The 19,332-nt window shown below is 43.8% G+C and overlaps 1 protein-coding gene across 1 annotated transcript in view; it reads left to right on the plus strand.

Annotated features, from left to right (window-relative positions):
* Window positions 1-19,332, plus strand: part of bltp3b (bridge-like lipid transfer protein family member 3B) — a 111,557-nt gene that overhangs the window by 65,079 nt on the left and 27,146 nt on the right. The window contains exons 14-15 of the mRNA XM_060914282.1: window positions 144-1,453; window positions 17,363-17,508. Coding sequence (XP_060770265.1) covers window positions 144-1,453; window positions 17,363-17,508 — 1,456 coding nt within the window. The remainder of the gene's footprint in view (window positions 1-143; window positions 1,454-17,362; window positions 17,509-19,332) is intronic.

The following is a 19,332-nucleotide window of genomic DNA, read 5'->3' on the forward strand; positions in this document are numbered from 1 at the left end:
AATGTGGATAGAACAATTTGCGTTATACTGCTAAAGATTTCAAATTAACTGTATGATTGACAACCATCATATCAAAATTACTTGGCCACGTGCTCATGTGCCTGTGTGTGTGTGTGTGTGTGTGTGTGTGTGCGCGCGCACAGTTGGTGATTCCTAGTGACCAGAATCAGTTGCAGCCGGACCAGCCCTGCTCCATTTCGGTGCAGACGTCTGAAATGGTGGCCACAAACACACGACACTCTCCTGGCTGTTTCCGCTCTGACCTTGAGGCTCTGCTGCAGGGTTTCCGGGAGCAGGCCTTCTTCACCTCCTCCGAGTCCTCCTCATTTCCTGTGCTTCACCCAGTCTTCCAACGGCACGCACATGAAAGGGACACACGCCTGCATGATGTTTACCGTGGCCTGGCGCCTCCTGCCCTTAGCACCGATGCCCTCAGGGCACCTTCAGCCACCGATCTGTGGGCCCTACGCTTCACTCAGTTCTGGGTGGACTACGAGGGTTCCCGTAACCACCGGCCTGCACCGTGTGTCGATTCCTTCCCGCTAACCCTGTGGCTGTGCAAGCCTGCCCGCTATGTTCAGCACCAGCAAAGACCAAAGGCAGCTGCAGGCACAGGGACACTGCCGAGCGATGTGAGTGGTCGACTGCAGAGGAAAAAGCTCTTGAAGGAGTATTACAGCACCGAGACGTTGGTCAACCAATCAACCAATGGCCTGCACAAGCCTTTCTCTCTGGATGGATCGAATGCTGCTGATTCTTCCTCTGTCTTCTCATCGTCCGGAGACGCAGACGTGCAGGTGTTGGTCCACGTACAGAAGGTGCTGAGTGTGCAAGCTAGCCATAGCCAGTATGTGTTCCTGCTCAGACTGCAGCAAACTCTGAATTCACTGCAACGCACGCTGCAGCAGGACCTGCAGCAGCATGGATTGGCACAGCAAGGTACCGGGCGGACATTTGGTGCGTGCGTGGGCCTCCTGGTGAGCAGCGCAGAGGTTGCACTGCTGCTGAAGCCCGTGCCGACAGCTGACGCAGACACCAGCCCTGTGGGTTCAGAGCTCTCGCCATCTGGCAGCAGAGCCACGCTGGAGGTCGGCAGTGAGGCGGGAGACAGCACAGCTGGCACAGCCAAACCCACCTGCCCTCTAGAGCAGATGCTGTGTGTAGACACGGAGATACAGAGCCAGAGTGCTGCACCTCTCCTGCCGCTTTCAGCACCCTCCCAAACCGAGAAGAAAGGTTCCGTTGAGGAGAAAGATGCATGGTCAGGCCCAGAGGAGAAAAGAAATGGTGCAGATGGATTTCAGGAAGGCAAGGATGTCAAACTGGAGCCCAGAGTTCTGCAGACTGAGGCTTCAATGGCCAGGACTATGGCAGTGGACCCTATGGGCGAGCCAGTCTCTAGGGACTGGAGCGACAAGAGCCAGGGAGCCAGACTACCTCAGTCCATGTCCAGGTAACATGTGATGTCCAGAATCAAAGCAGTGAGTTAAATATTGATTCCCTGGCTGTGTTCTTTTCTTGCACTTTTTCTGAGCATACATTCTTCATAAATAATCACAAGGTTGGTTGGTCAACAATCGGGATGTCAATCTTCACTGTTCTCACGATTCGATTCAATATCACGATGCATTGCATCCTCAGTTTTCTATGTCATTGCACATGGCTACGTTTCCACTAATGAATACAAGCAGTCAAAAAATATATAGAGATCAACTCCCTTTTTTTTATTTATTTATTTATTTATTTTTATTATTTTTATCTGTTCTTAGAAAGGACGCTTCCTGAATGTAGTGAACATCTCATCTCATTATCTCTAGCTGCTTTATCCTGTTCTACAGGGTCGCAGGCAACTACGGGTGAAAGGCGGGGTACACCCTGGACAAGTCGCCAGGTCATCACAGGGCTGACACATAGACACAGACAACCATTCACACTCACATTCACACCTACGGTCAATTTAGAGTTACCAGTTAACCTAACCTGCATGTCTTTGGACTGTGGGGGAAACCGGAGCACCTGGAGGAAACCCACACGGACACGGGGAGAACATGCAAACTCCACACAGAAAGGCCCTCGCCGGCCACGGGGCTCGAACCCGGACCTTCTTGCTGTGAGGCGACAGCGCTAACCACTACACCACCGTGCCGCCCTTGTAGTGAACATCACAAACAAAACTTGTTCAGACTCTACTAGCTTGGCTCATTGACGCCATTACCTGGGCTTTGGGGTCGTCGTAGAGTTCAGGTATAACCTTTTCCTCTAAAGTGGCTACGTGACATGAGCTTATATCACACCTCCAGCGTCAACAGGTAGCGAAACCTGGCGGTGTCCATGACAGAATTAAGCTGTAGATCCTTAGCTATGAAAGCTGCATAGAACAGATTGGGTTATTCACTTCCCTTTCTCAGAGTTGACAGCGTCACATCAATTCTTGGCTGAGCTGGGGCCGCGATTTCCTTGGCAGGCGTTAGCAACTCAGGGTGAAAACGGCTAACGTGGTTTCTCAAGTTAGAGGTGTTCCTAACATGTTTGATTCTTGTGTGACGGCATGTGTCTTGTCCGGTTTGTGCTTCCCAATACGTTCATAAAACCCAGAGCGAAGCGAGAGAACATTCACCTTATCCTGCCTTGAACCCAGGTCGACAGGATGCCAAACCTGCACTCTGACCACAACGCCAAAGAGCCAGACTTGTTGGTATGGCAGTCAGAGCACTTGCTCAACTGTAGTGACGGGCACTCCGTCACACTGCCCTCCCCTTCGGGAGGCGCACCCGTGCGATTCGCGCACACAGGCGTCCCTCACGCATACCCCATCCGTACTTCTCCCATACCAGGGTGCCCCACACACTCGTGCCTCACCCATCTCTGGGGTCCCTCACACAGGGGTCACCTATCCTGGGGGTCCCTTGTACGGCTCACACACGGGGCACACCTCCGATGGCCTCCCGGCAAGCCATCCCACTTCTGTAGCGAAGCGAGAGAAGTCACCTTATCCTGCCTTGAACCCAGGTCTACAGGTTGCCAAACCTGCACCCTGACCACAATGCCGAAGAGCACATACTCAACTGTCATGACGGGCATTCCATCACAGTGCACTTTTAAAACAGCTTTTAAAATACTCGGTGCATTTTTAATCGCTTGCGTTTGGCATCTTGCCGTTTTGCACAAGCACGTACGCGACGAATGAAGTCAGTCAGATGGGACATTACTACTACCAGGAAGTTATCTTGAGCTGTAGGATTTTATTGTTCAGCCGTGGCCAGAATCAACAAGCAAGGTCGGTAGGCTTTAATCGATTATGGTCGGTCATTGCATCAATGCAGAATCGTCCATGTCTGCATCGTAGAAATGATTAATTTCAACACCCCTAGTCAACAATGCCAGCTAGAGAAACAATTATGGGGGTTTGTTTGTTTGTTTGTTTAAACTCCTATCAAACAGTAGCCAAAAAAAATTATATAACTGAGTATTGTGTAAGTGTTAGTCATTCGGGATTATTACACACAGTCCTAACTCCTTAAAGGCATATTCTGGACCTGTTTTGTTTTGTTTTTTTTATATATATGAAAGTATGCCCCTTTACACACTCATCCAGAAGGGTAATTTTGCACAAGGCCATCTGTCTACAGCAGAAAAAAATAAAATAACAAAACGCGTCTGGAAAAATCCCAAGGGAGTCTGGAGCCAGATTCGCGACGTCACCTGCGGAAGCACCAGCAGGCTGCGAGAGCTTTGCACGGTTTCAGTGCACAGCCTGTGTAGACCAAGCGCTCCCATTTCTCTCTCATCGTCCGGTCTTTTGGGAAACGATGAGTACTAATCCCATCAAGATTGGTGCTGCTACACCCTCCTACGATACATCTGTTAACCATTTTAATAATTACGCGATAACGTTGAAGAAATTTGCAGAAAACCACCAGGTCGTTTTCTCATAAACAAACCAGCGCTGACGTAGGATTCAGAGGGAGGCGTCCCGCACGCAACGTCACGAAAATCAGTGTTTGCCAGGAAATCCAAACGCCAAGTTTTTTCAGAGACGGACCAATTCGCCTCAAATGGCTCGATTTCAACTGAATTTTTCTGGTATTGCGCAAGGTACAAAAAATTGCAGAGAATGCAGAATGTTACAGATATTTGACCAAAGTTGAATATAAAATAGGAGAATTACATTGATCTTGCTCCTGAATTTACCCGTGATATGCACTTTAAGTACAGTACTGTGCAAAAGTCTTAGGCACACGTAAAGAAGTGCTTTAGACCAAAAATGGCTTTAAAAAAATCATGAAATGTTTCAACATTTAAAAAGAAATTACTATAAACAGCAGTAAGCCATAATAAATGAAACAAAGTCAATATTTGGTGTGAGACGACCGTTTGCTTTAACTCTTTACCCCTTAATGACGACATATGACGCCTTGTCTAAAACCTTGTCTTTAGACTTTTTTTTTTTTTCTTGTAAACATGTTCTAAGGGTGAACAATATATACTTGCCACCAAGGGTGGCTGTAGCAACTGTTTTAAGGGGTAAAAAGTTTTTTTAAAAAATCATAGTCTCAGGTCCAGTGAGTGCAGTTTGATAAGGAAATGGGCTGTAGGTTTTACTGAGCATCTTACAGAACCAGCCACAGTTCTTCTGGACACTTTGACTGTCACACTCGCTTCTTCATTTTGCACCAAAACCCAGCAGCCTTCATTATGTTTTTCTTTTTTTAATCTGAAAAGTGCTTTATGTAATATGCTGCTCAGATACAAACTTTTTCTTTTCTGTAACGTTTAATTTTGTGCTGGAAAACGAACGCTTGGACTCATGTTTTCGTACTGACTCGATAATGTAGACGTCATAAAATAGAAATCTATAACAAAGTTTGTATGAAAAGAAAAAAAAAATAGGGTGCCGAAGATGTTTGCACAGCACTGTACATGCGTAGCATTTAAGTACAATTTGAATAAAAATGCAGCACGATTTGTACACATTTTTATAAAACAAAGACAATAATGTTATTAAATGAAGCAAGCATGTAAGGATGGTGAATCATCTGATAAATGACTTGTCTCTGTTGTACATTGTGTATTTTTGACTAAGAAGGTAACTTCTCATCTCATTATCTCTAGCCGCTTTATCCTGTACTACAGGGTCGCAGGCAAGCTGGAGCCTATCCCAGCTGACTACGGGCGAAAGGCGGGGTACACCCTGGACAAGTCGCCAGATCATCACAGGGCTGACACATAGACACAGACAACCATTCACACTCACATTCACACCTACGGTCAATTTAGAGCCACCAGTTAACCTAACCTGCATGTCTTTGGACTGTGGGGGAAACCGGAGCACCCGGAGGAAACCCACGCGGACACGGGGAGAACATGCAAACTCCGCACAGAAAGACCCTCGCCGACCACGGGGCTCGAACCCGGACCTTCTTGCTGTGAGGCGACAGCGCTAACCACTACACCACCGTGCCGCCAAGGTAACTTAATAATGAAATAGAAATAAAAGTAGTTCTCGCTAGTGGCAATGGTCGATAGTCAAGTTTATTTGTATAGCACTTTAAACAATAAACATTGTCGCAAAGCAGCTTTACAAAACTTGAGCGACTTAAAATATGAGCGAATTTTATCCCTAATCTATCCCCAATGAGCAAGCCTGTGGCAATGGTGGCAAGGAAAAACTCCCTCAGACGACACGAGGAAGAAACCTCGAGAGGAACCAGACTCAAAAGGGAACCCATCCTCGTTTGGGCAACAACAGACAACATGACTATAACATTAACAGTTTTAACATGAAGTCAGTTTCGTTGATGCTATAAACCCCCCGCCGACGGAAACTCGAGCGCAAAACCGTTCACGACAACCGCAGTCCCAAAGTCAGCAAGTCAACTGCAATCCCCAGCCACAAAAGCACCACTGCAAGAGTCCAGAGTGTCCTCCAGGCGCGACCCCCAACTGTCCACATGGGGCCGTCCTCCACAGGAGCGATGCGATGAGACTCCAACCAGACATAGGGCACCAGGATGGATCAGGCAGGTCCGATCAAGTGCCTTGTAAGCTGTTATGGATAAAGGTGTCTGCCTAATAAATGGAAATAAATATTATGATGTCTAGCTTTTGGACAAGGTAGATTAACCTGGGAAGTTAAAAAGTAAAAGAAATAAGTTGTTGCATGAATGCTTAATCAGTTTACATTGTTAAAAGTGAACAAGACTTTGTTCCTGATTTATAAAAGTTAATGAGGGTTGTGAGTAACGGCGTGTTTAGTGTATACAGGTCAGAACCACACGCCCTCTGCTTGACTCGGGCTGGGGAGCCGTCCAGCCTGCTGCCGAATTTTCAGTGACATCAGAGGGTTGGTGATGTCTGAGTAATCCATTACCAGCCTATGATAATAGCCAGCCAGACCCAGAAACTGCCTTACCTTTTTTTTTTTTTGGTCTTGGGTCTTAGGCAGGCCACAGTTGTGGCCATCTTAGAAATTTGGAGACACACCTGCCCATTTCTTAAGTGGAACTCTACATACCATAATTGCACCTTTTGAGTTGCGTACTTCTTTGCATTAACCGTGAGTCCTGCCTGTCTCAAGGATCTCAGGAAAACCCTCGGATGTTTACTTACCTTACCGGGTCAAGCTCGCTCGGCTACCCTTTCCCTCCAAACGGCCCTATCACTCATCAGAGCTGGTGGTTCCTCTGACCTACATCCTGTGTCATCACACAGTTGGTCGATGTAGGTCCTTTTAGGGCGGCCTTTAGATCTTCTTCCATGTGATGGAGACCATAGAATGGTGTCCCCGGCCAGTTCTTCTTTGCTGCGCCAGCGAAGAGCAGCCTCTGTTGTCGGATAGAGTCGCTGATAGGAGGGATGTTTCCGTAAAGTTCTTTGTTGGTTGGGTGGTCGCTCCAGGATCTGTTGAGAGCGGCGCGAAGCATGCAGGTATATGCCCCATCAATCATCATCTCCAATTTCGATGTTAGGGTCCATGTGATAGAACCATGCGTAAGAACAGATTCTACGGTCGCTCTAAAGAAGTTTCTCTTGAGCTCGTCTGGGAGGTCTGATTTCCAGATTTTCTCCATGCCATTTAGTGCTCCCCAAGCTTTCCCAAGTCTGATATTAACATCCTGTTCCGTTGAAGCAATGTAGCTACCCAAGTACTTGAAATCGTCCACCTGCTTGATCTTCTCACCACTCAGGCTTTTCATACCATTAGATGCGTCTTGATTTAGGCACATGAACTCTGTTTTCTCTGCGTTGACGTAAAGCCCGATTTCTTTAGCTAGTTTTTCAATGCTATGAAGGAGAGTTGTTGCATCCTTCAGGTGGTCAGCGAGTATTGCAATCTCATCGGCGTAGTCGGCATCTGTGATCTTCTGAGCTCCATGTCGCCTGCTCCTACGCTCAGTAAGAGTAAAACAAGCTCCAGATTTTCGTCGACGACTTTTCTTAGTGCATAGTCCAGGCAGATGATAAATAGGAATGGGGCCAGAGTGTCTCCTTGTAGAACTCCAGTGGTGATGTCAAAGAAATCAGTTTCTCCATCAGGTGAGCATAACATGGACCGAGTGTTTTTATATAGCATCATGATGGTGTTCACGGTTTCTTGCGGTATTCTATAGGCAATTGGGGTCTCCTCCATTTTTCCGCGATGTATGGAATCAAATGCCTTGGAGAAGTCGACAAATAGAAGGGTAGCTGGGAGGTTTTTTGCGTTCATGCCCTCCAAGATTCTTTGGCTGGTCAGTATCTGTCCTAAGGTAGACCTGTTTGTTCAGAAACCGTTCTGATTTTTCCTCAGCAATGGGTCGACCTCAGGTCAGATGTTTAATGGTTACAAGATAGCTGGGGCTCCAAACAAACCCAAAGTAAGAGTGACACATTGGTGTAAACCAAACAGAGTAGAAAAGGAATATATATATATAATATATATATATATATATATATATATATATATATATATATATATATATATATATATATATATAAATTTTATTTATTTTTTTTCACCTACAGGATATTAATGTTTAGGGGATCAGTCAATACCTTGGTCAAATCCAGTGTCGGGTAAAAGCTATATCAAATAAGAGCTGTGCCTAATCGATCAAACAGTTCATCAGTGTGCGACATTGGATAAGCATCAATTATACACTGGATTGATTTTTCTAAAGTCCACTCAGAAACCGACAATCCGTCCACCTTCAGAAATAGGATTGCAGGGTTGGACCAGTCACTGTGGGATTCCTCGATTGCACCTGTTTTGAGCATAGCCTCGAGATCCTCCCAAACCAATTTGTGTTCAGGTAAACAGTAGGGGTGACCGAGCAACCCCCACCCCCCAGGGAGTCTTAAAGTGGTTTCCTATGAGATTATTGCAACCAGGCAGGGCCTGGTTTACACATCAGTAAACTCCGAGTGCAACTGGGCAATCTCTGCTTTCTGGAACAGTGAGACATAACACCTCCACCCCCAATTCCTCCCTGTCGGGAATCACTGTCACCAGCTCCACAGGAACTTCTTCTTTTGAGAGATTAAGGTGGTATAGTTGTAATGCTTCACCATTTTGCAAGTAATTTACAGCTTGACATGAGTAATAATACAGCCCCAATTCCCAAAAAGTTGGGACGCTGTGTAAAATGGGAGTAAAAACAGAATGCTTTGATTTTGCAAATCATGGAAACCCTATATTTGATTGAAAATGGTACAAAGATCTCATCTCATCTCGTTATCTCTAGCCGCTTTATCCTGTACTACAGGGTCGCAGGCAAGCTGGAGCCTATCCCAGCTGACTACGGGCGAAAGGTGGGGTACACCCTGGACAAGTCACCAGGTCATCACAGGGCTGACACACAGACACAGACAACCATTCACACTCACATTCACACCTACGGTCAATTTAGAGTCACCAGTTAACCTAACCTGCATGTCTTTGGACTGTGGGGGAAACCGGAGCACCCGGAGGAAACCCACGCGGACACGGGGAGAACATGCAAACTCCACACAGAAAGACCCTCGCCGGCCACGGGGCTCGAACCCGGATCTTCTTGCTGTGAGGCGACAGCGCTAACCACTACACCACCGTGCCGCCAAGGTACAAAGATAACATATCAAATGTTGAAACTGAGAAACATTGTTTTTTGAAAAATATATGCTCATTTTGAATTGATTGCCAGCAACATGTTCTGAAAAAAGTTGGGACAGGAGCCACAAAAGACTGGAAAAGTTTAATAATAATATCAGTTGGTGGCAACAGGCCAGTACCATGACTGGGTATTTAACAAAAAAAAAAAAAAGAGCATCCCAGAGAGGTGGAGTCTGTCTGAAGTAAAGACGAGGAGGGCTTCACCACTCTGTGAAAGACTGCGTGGGCAAACAGTGCAACAATTTAAAGGGGAAGAAAAGTCAATATATACAGTTGCTGATGTGACAAAGTAATGTATTCTTAAGTATTCTATCAAATTTATGTACTAGAAAACAACGAAATATCTTGGTAATTGTAAATATAATACTTTATACGCTAAACCGCACAAGAGTCGCCATTTTTAAAAGACCGTGACGTCAGCGCTACCCACTGCACTAGGAGAGAGAGAGAGAGAGAAAACACTTTTGGAAAGGACCGGGAAAAAAAAAAAAATCATGCACTTGCTGCCCTTTTTCTGACTTTGAGCCCCTGCCCCTCTATAATCCTGTGCACGTCCCTGTCTGTGTAGCCGATCACTTACAGTTCATCCTACTTTCCGATTCACACGTGCTATTCCCAACCTCAATGAGCCAACACAACTGGGCACATACATACGTCATGAGTGTTACGCAGAGAAAATGAACGTGCATTCTGATTGGATAAAATTAATATCATGGCGGGCTGTTCAAACTGCGGAAATAGTTTGCTCGAGCTACTTTCAAAACACTATAACTTTCCAACCTTAGAACAAAAAACTTTTGTAAGTCTTGAATAAGGTTCATCAATGTGTGTTTTATTGTTATATTTACTCTATATATTGCCTTTTCTTCCCCTTGAAGAATAAAGTTCCTCAATGTAAAATTGGAAAGAATTTGCAAAGAAAACCACCATCTGTGAACACAGTTCGCCACGGCATTCACAAATGCAAGTTAAAAACTATATATAACAGGCCTCTCAATTACATAATTTGGGCTACACCGTGTATTTCTGAATTTGGGCTTTTTCCGTCATGATACAGGGTAATTTGGGCTTTTCTGCACGTGGCAAAGTGCTGTTTTCCCAGCGCTCTGTCTGCTGCTGCTTTTTTAGCTACAAAGTTATGAATAAATAATCTATGAATGTTATTTTTACCTTTATTTCAAAGTGTCTACAGCATTAATCCCTCTTGATGTACATGACAAAAATAATTAGAATACAGTTAGTTAATATTTAAAAGATGTGTTGGGGCCTGGAGGAGAGCCTGGAGGAAAGGAGCCTGTGAAAGAAAAGCAAGTTCTGCACTGTTGCCATCAAAGAGACGAACCTGTAGCAGACCTGCGACACAAAAGGTTTTTCAGTCACATCACAAGAATCGGCAGCGCAATTCACAGCATGTAGTCGGGTAAAAGATCTTAGTTTAAATGAAAGGCCAGTGTTTAAGACGATCATCAACAAGAGGACCAAGCTCCAAGTCACTGATTCCACCCACACTTACACAACTGTGTGGATTTAAGATGCAAGCTGTATCTTAAATCCACACAGTTGTGTCCCGAATAGTTCTTTTATTCAGTCTTTTACCTGATTTAAATCATATGACACTAGGTATCGGAGAGATATTGCAGTTGAGGTCAAATAATGTGGGATATAGGGCTATTGTTAGGTTTTTAAATGATACAGGAATTATTAGGAGAATTTAGCACAATAGGGTAGTAAACATTCTGGTTCACACTCCAGTCCAGAAGGTGGCGGTAATGCACCTAAAAGCTGTTTGCCAACTGCTATAAAAGAAGCTTTACCTAATGTGGAAATCCTGCTCTGGTTGTTGGTACGCGAGTCTCGCTCCTCCACGAAATCATGGCGTACCGATCGCCGTTGATGGAGAATTCGTGCTCTGTGTGAGGCTTACAGGTAGTTCGATGAACCCAGAACAACATGGGAATGGTGTAGATTTCGCGTCAGTTATGAGAAATGCATGCTAATTCTCGCTAATTTCGGTGTTTTTAAAGAAGAATAAAACACCGAAATCAAGACATTGGGTTTTTTTTGCAGCCAAGTTTATTTAATCAACATTTCGGGGATTTTTTTTACTTTTGGTAGCATACTTTGGGCGCTTGACCTTAATTTGGGCGCCTTTTTAATTTGGGTGCCTACAACATTATCAGTCTCAGGTTTCATGTAATTGAAAGGCCTGTATAAAGAATATCCAGAAACACCACCACCTCTGTGCCCAAGCTCATTTTTGGCATGGGCAGCTTGCACATCTGGAAAGGCACCATTAATGTTGAATTTTTATTTATATATATAATGTGTGTGCGCGCGCGCGCAATATGCTGCCATCCAGATGATATCTTTTTCAGGGATGGCCTTGCTTATTTCAGCTAGAAAATGCCAAACTACATTCTGCATGTATTATAACTGCATGGCTCCCTAGTAAGAGTCCAGGTGCTAAACTGGCCTTCCTGCAACCCAGACCTGTCTCCCACTGAAAACATTTGTCGTATTATGAAGCACAAAATATGACAAAGGAGACCCCGAACTGTTAAACAGCTAAAATTGTATATCAGGAAAAAATGGGGCAACATTTCACTTTCAAAAGTACAGCAATTGGTCTCCTCGGTTCCAAATGTTTTACAGAGTGTTGTTAAAAGTAGAGGTAAACATGTTCCTGTCCCAACTTATTTGAAACGTGTTGCTGGCATCAAATTTAAATGGAGCATATATTTTATAAATAAATTAATTAGTTTCAAAATTTGATATGTTGTTTGTACTATTTTTGATGAAATATAGGGTTTCCATGATTTTCATATCACAGTCTGTTTTCGTTTTACACAGCGTCCCACCTTTTTTGGAATTGGGATTGTACGAGCACTTTATCTCTTGGCGAACTCATGTAGCTGAGCTCCCCTGTTATACAGGTGGGATTGGCGTTTGCCTGTAGCAAATTCTCTTGTATTAGTTGAACCAATGTGTGAAATTTTGCTCTTGGGTCAAGAACATAAGGAAATCTATTTTCACTCTGTGAAGGTTCCTCTTCCCAATTTTCTCAGACAATGTCTAAGACATTGTATTGTAATCCAAATGGAGAGAACTAAATGGAGGCTTTCGGGACCTCTTAGACTGCAAATAATCGGAGTTTGAGCGAGTCATCCCAATTACAGGCATCATGCAAAATTTTACAAATGATCTTTAAGCATTTGTTTAAATCACTGGATCAGTCCACCTGTTGTGGATAGTAAACAATTTCGTTCCAAATAATTTGTACGGTCCATAAAGTACATGACTCGAACATGCTTTGGCCAGTCAGAATCTCTTTTGGGATTGTGACATGGATCACTTGGAAGAGCGCCTCCACAACACTCCATGCTGAGATGTTATGAAGAGGCACTGCTTCTGGGTCTCATGTTGTGGAATCCACTAGAACTAACACAGAGATGTCCTTGGGCATCCTGTTCTAATGGCCCGATCAAGTCCATACTAATTCTTTTGAAGGAGATCAACGTTAATGGAAGAGGACTTTTGGGGTGGCTGGAGGGTTCACCAGCTGCTGCATGCCATCTGCATACATCACTGTGAATGCCCAACCAATAGAAACGGGCCATGAGATGGTTTAGTGTCTTATCCTGTACGAAATGCTGAACCAGTAAATGGGGGAAGAATTTTTTTGCAGCTTTAGTACCAACAATTGTGTAGTCTCTTCCTTTGATTGAGCATCTTGTCTCACTCAGTATAACATATCCTTGATAAAAGGAAAATATGACTAGGATAGTACGACCCCTGGTTACACTAACTGGCCATCAATTACTCACACTTGGTCAAAGTATAAAGGCCTGGCCTTTTGATTGTGCCACAGGAAAATACAGAGGGGAATCTCCAAGTGGGTATGGCCTCCCCCCACTTCCTGGTTTCATCCCACACCATGTTATGCGAATGCAAGGCCCATCCACAAGCATTTCCCCTTAACTGTGCGTAGTATTTTGGCCAATTTGTCCCCAAAACTCATGGGCGAGGCATGGGTTAACCAGTGCCTCCAGTCTATGCTCTTGTCCTGGAAATTTACACTGGTCAATACCTGTGTACACATCTCATCTTCACCCTTCATGCTCCAATCCAGTGCCTCACATTGAATCAGGCTTTGGTGGACTCGGCTTTGATTACAGCTTGAAAACACCAGTGCGCAAATGTACACCCCTGTATACTTGCAGGTATTCTGTATGTTCCAGCTTAATCTGGGGGAAATGCCAATGACTGGACATTGATCCTGATAATTCCCTGAGCATCTGAAGGAGGGACGAAGAGAAGGAAAGGATGGGCCATCTGCCCCAGATACACTCCCATGTGGTCCTCTGTCAGCTGTGTTGTCTTGGTACTTGGTACTAATAGCTGGAGTTCTGGCAGGCTGTAGCAGTCTTCAGATTACTGGTCTGTCTTCAACCTGCTCCACCAGATATGTCTCAGATCAGTCGATGATGGCCTGCTGATGAACCTACTTTAAGTTGGCAAGGAACTTTTTGATCTCAGGGTGAGGTCTCAACAACCAATCAGAGATTCTCCCAGATTTCAACCCTGCTGTGACCTCTATACTACTAAAGGAAGGCTGGCAGGCTGTCTGTCTGTTCACCTATTCAAATTGACATGGCTGGATGCACATGGATTGGTGACACCCCAGAGGTATCCAGGAAAACATTTTCGATTTTCCAAAACATGGTATTCGTGCTAATCCAACACATTTATTCATTTCCCATAGGTTACATGCTCGCGCTAACACACTATGCACAGCCTCGGCAGGGAATCCCTTCCCCCACTCGCCTGGGAGTTTCGATTGTGCGGGACCTCGCAATTAATGCTCCTCGCCAGAGATTTCCACAAGGGCCGAGTCTACGTCTCCTCAGTGACAGGCAATAACTACTACGTCTCCTCTCTCCCATGGGCAATAACTGCTAGTTCTATATAATGTAAGGAGAATAAGGACTCTGGAGGCAGGCATGAGAGAGAAGTGTTGCATTTTCTTAAGCCTTTTTTTCTTTTATCTGGGCTTTTCAGACTGGCAACAGACTCCACTGAAATAATAATACAACTTGAACAGGTGCATGCTCATTCATGAAATTACCCGCTTCCTCTCCATTTGTAAGCATGCTCTGTGAATGCATGGGTGTGTAAATGTTTTCACATCCATTGACTACCTGTGCTGTGATCATGTTCTTTGATTTAGTATTTGCTTTTTATTCAGAGTGGGGGTATATTGGTTTATTTACCTCTGTCTGTCTGTATCGCTGTATTTCCTTCCGTCCGAAACACCTTTTTCTCAGCAACCACAAATCATAGCCACTTGATACTTGGTACCAAACTTCAGCTTGAGGTTCTATACCGTGTATACCGTTTTCAGGTCTGTCGAACATCAATTTCCTGTTTACCGACTGAATGTATTTACGAAACCTATAGCATGGATTTACAACATTTTCATCACATTTTACTCAGCAAATACAAATGACAACTGCTTGATATTTGGTAGCGAGCTTCAGCTTGGGGTTCTATACTGTGTATACCGTTTTCAGGTCTGTCACACATTGACTTCCTGTTTACTGACCAAATGTATTTATGAAACGTAAAGGGTGGATTTTGATGCTATTTCAAGAAGCAAAATGCTATTTCAAAATGACATTTTCCCAGGATGCTATTTGAAATCCCTGGGGAGAACACTGCTCTTTACTTACTTGTTTCAGAGTTAATTATTTGTTGAAGTCAACATTCATAACACAGTGCTGAGCGTAAATGAGTGCACCCCCTTTGAAAAGTAACATTTTAAACAATATCTCAATGAACACAAACAATTTTTCCAAAATGTTGACAAGACAAAGTTTAATATAACATCTGTTTAACTTATAATGGGAAAGTAAGGTTAATAATATAACTTAGATTACACATTTTTCAGTTTTACTCAAATTAGGGTGGTGCAAAAATGAGTACACCCCACAACAAAAAATACTACGTCTAGTACTTTGTATGGCCTCCATGATTTTTAATGACGGCACCAAGTCTTCTAGGCATGGAATGAACAAGTTGGTGACATTTTGCAACATCAATCTTTTTCCATTCTTCAACAACGACCTCTTTTAGTGACTGGATGCTGGATGGAGAGCGATGCTCAACTTGTCTCTTCAGAATTCCCCAAAGAAAATAATTTTTTTCCACCACAAAGGTGAAGGCTACAAGAAGATCAGCAAAGCTTTACTTATCAGTCAGAATACTGTAGCAAAAGTGGTACAAAAATTTAAGAAAGATGGAACTGCAACCATCTCACATGCCCCTTTTCCACCAAAGCAGTTCCAGGGCTGGTTCGGGGCCAGTGCTTAGTTTGGAACCGGGTTTTCTGATTCCACTGACAAAGAACTGGCTCTGGGGCCAGAAAAACCGGTTCCAGGCTAGCACCAACTCTCTGCTGGGCCAGAGGAAAGAACCGCTTACGTCAGCGGGGGGGGAGTTGTTAAGACCAACAACAATAACGAGACCGCGAAAGATCGCCATTTTTAAGCGACGAGAAGCAGCAGCTGTACAAACGCGAAGTCATCTATTATTATTGTTGTTGCTGCTGCTGCTTCTTCCGTGTTGTTTTTGCTTCGATATTCGTGCCAAGCTTTATGTAAACGTATCGCCGTAACTGACGTATACAGCGATGTAATGACGTATACGGCGACGTAATGACGTGGCTTCCCTTAGCACCGCGAGCTATGGAAAAGCAAACTGGTTCTCAGCTGGCTCGCAAGTTGAACAAGTTGTGAACCAGCACCAGCACTGGCCCCGAACCAGCCCTCGAACTGATTTGGTGGAAAAGGGGTAACAGAGACGTCCACGGAAGTTAACACCTCGACAGGAGCGTCTTCTGATGAGAAGGGTTGAAGAAAATCGGCATGCAAGTTCACTGCGGTTATCTAAAGAAGTAGAAAGCCAAACCGGGGTGACTATTTCCCGTGACACAATACGGCGTACACTGCAGAGGAATGGCATGCATGGATGCCGTCCACGAAAGAAGCCTCTCCTAAAGCCCAGGCACAACAAAGCCCGCCTAGAGTTTGCCAGGGCCCGTGCTGACAAAGATGAAGACTACTGGGACTCTATACTCTGGAGTGATGAGACCAAGATAAATGTTTTTGGAACTGATGGCTTCAAAACTGTATGGTGTCGCAAAGGTGAGGAATACAAAGAAAACTGCCTGGTGCCTACAGTGAAACATGGTGGTGGCAGTGTCCTTATGTGGGGCTGCATGAGTGCTGCTGGTGTCGGGGAGCTGCATTTCATTGATGGCATCATGAATTCACAGACGTATTGCTCTATACTGAAAGAGAAGATGCTACCATCACTCCGTGCCCTTGGTCGTCGTGCACTTTTCCAACATGACTAAACACACACCTAAGGCCACTGTTGGATTTCTGAAGAAGAACAGGGTGAAAGTGATTCAAGCTTGCAAGTGAGACAAGTCAAGCATCACTCTCCATCCAGCATCCAGTCACTAAAAGAGGTCGTTGTTGAAGAATGGAAAAAGATTGATGTTGCAAAATGTCGCCAACTTGTTCATTCCATGCCTAGAAGACTTGGTGCTGTCATTAAAAATCATGGAGGCCATACAAAGCACTAGATGGAGTAGTTTTTGTTGTGGGGTGTACTCATTTTTGCACCACCCTAATTTGAGTAAAACTGAAAAATGTGTAATCTAAGTTATATTATTAACCTTACTTTCCCGTTATAAGTTAAACAGATGTTATATTAAACTTTGTCTTTTCAACATTTTGGAAATTGTTTGTGTTCATTGAGATATTGTTTAAAATGTTACTTTTCAAAGCGGATGGACTCATTTACGCTCAGCACTGTAAGTGTCCTATTCCTCCGATTGCTTGCATTCTGATAAGCAAGAGCGCGGGGATACGCAAGTGAGCAGTTGATCTTGTTTTTATATGAGTGGTAGCACAGAGACATGGGCATAGATTGTAAGGATGCTGGTTTTCTCCTTGCATACTCGGTGTATTGTACTGTTATGCTTATTTCCAATCAATGATCATCTACAGTGATACTGAAACAAAATAACCCTAAACCAACTATAAAAGTTTTTTTTTTTTAATTAATTAATTATTTTTTTAAAAAGAGTGCATTTTTACATTATGTGTGGGCATTTAGGCATTACACATTGTACATACACTCTGTTTCTGGCTCTGTGTGTTACAGTGGGCGCCTGATGAGGGATCGATCGCAGTCGACTTTCTCGGTGACCTATAAGAACATGAAGAGTCCTTCACTGCAGTCTCTGGATAACCTCTCCTTAGACAGCTCCTTACTGGAGGACTATGATTCATGCAGCCTATTGGAGAGAGGTATCACTCAGAAGCCTGAATTCTTGGGAACTGTGGCAATCATGAAAACTCGCCCAGATGATGGAGATATTAAGTGATTCTGCAGTGTTATGCAGTTTAAAAAAATCGCCTTTTCAATCTACAACCCCGATTCCAAAAAAGTTGGGACAAAGTACAAATTGTAAATAAAAACGGAATGCAATGATGTGGAAGTTTCAAAATTCCATATTTTATTCAGAATAGAACATAGATGACATATCAAATGTTTAAACTGAGAAAATGTATCATTTAAAGAGAAAAATTAGGTGATTTTAAATTTAATGATGACAACACCACATCTCAAAAAAGTTGGGACAAGGCCATGTTTACCCCTGTGAGACATCCCCTTTTCTCTTTACAACAGTCTGTAAATGTCTGGGGACTGAGGAGACAAGTTGCTCAAGTTTAGGGATAGGAATGTTAATCCATTCTTGTCTAATGTAGGATTCTAGTTGCTCAACTGTCTTAGGTCTTTTTTGTCGTATCTTCTGTTTTACGATGCGCCAAATGTTTTCTATGGGTGAAAGATCTGGACTGCAGGCTGGCCAGTTCAGTACCCGGACCCTTCTTCTACGCAGCCATGATGCTGTAATTGATGCAGTATGTGGTTTGGTATTGTCATGTTGGAAAATGCAAGGTCTTCCCTGAAAGAGACGTCGTCTGGATGGGAGCATATGTTGCTCTAGAACCTGGATATACCTTTCAGCATTGATGTTGTCTTTCCAGATGTGTAAGCTGCCCATGCCACACGCACTAATGCAACCCCATACCATCAGAGATGCAGGCTTCTGACCTGAGCGCTGATAACAACTTGGGTTGTCCTTCTCCTCTTTAGTCCGAATGACACGGCGTCCCTGATTTCCATAAAGAACTTCAAATTTTGATTCGTCTGACCACAGAACAGTTTTCCACTTTGCCACAGTCCATTTTAAATGAGCCTTGGCCCAGAGAAGACATCTGCGCTTCTGGATCATGTTTAGATACGGCTTCTTCTTTGAACTATAGAGTTTTAGCTGGCAACGGCGGATGGCACGGTGAATTGTGTTCACAGATAATGTTCTCTGGAAATATTCCTGAGCCCATTTTGTGATTTCCAATACAGAAGCATGCCTGTATGTGATGCAGTGCCGCCTAAGGGCCCGAAGATCACGGGCACCCAGTATGGTTTTCCGGCCTTGACCCTTACGCACAGAGATTCTTCCAGATTCTCTGAATCTTTTGATGATATTATGCACTGTAGATGATGATATGCTCAAACTCTTTGCAATTTTACACTGTCGAACTCCTTTCTGATATTGCTCCACTATTTGTCGGCGCAGAAGGGGGATTGGTGATCCTCTTCCCATCTTTACTTCTGAAAGCCGCTGCCACTCCAAGATGCTCTTTTTATACCCAGTCATGTTAATGACCTATTGCCAATTGACCTAATGAGTTGCAATTTGGTCCTCCAGCTGTTCCTTTTTTGTACCTTTAACTTTTCCGGCCTCTTATTGGCCCTGTCCCAACTTTTTTGAGATGTGTTGCTGTCATGAAATTTCAAATGAGCCAATATTTGGCATGAAATTTCAAAATGTCTCACTTTCGACATTTGATATGTTGTCTATGTTCTATTGTGAATACAATATCAGTTTTTGAGATTTGTAAATTATTGTATTCTGTTTTTATTTACAATTTGTACTTTGTCCCAACTTTTTTGGAATTGGGGTTGTAATCCTTTGAGAGCACCACTCTTAAACTGGAAGTGGTGTAATTGTTTGATTTTACACTTTCTGGGTCAAAGTTTTGCTCTTTGTTCCCCTTTTGGCC

This window comes from Neoarius graeffei, chromosome 2, assembly GCF_027579695.1.
Source record: "Neoarius graeffei isolate fNeoGra1 chromosome 2, fNeoGra1.pri, whole genome shotgun sequence".
Lineage (NCBI taxonomy): Eukaryota > Metazoa > Chordata > Actinopteri > Siluriformes > Ariidae > Neoarius > Neoarius graeffei.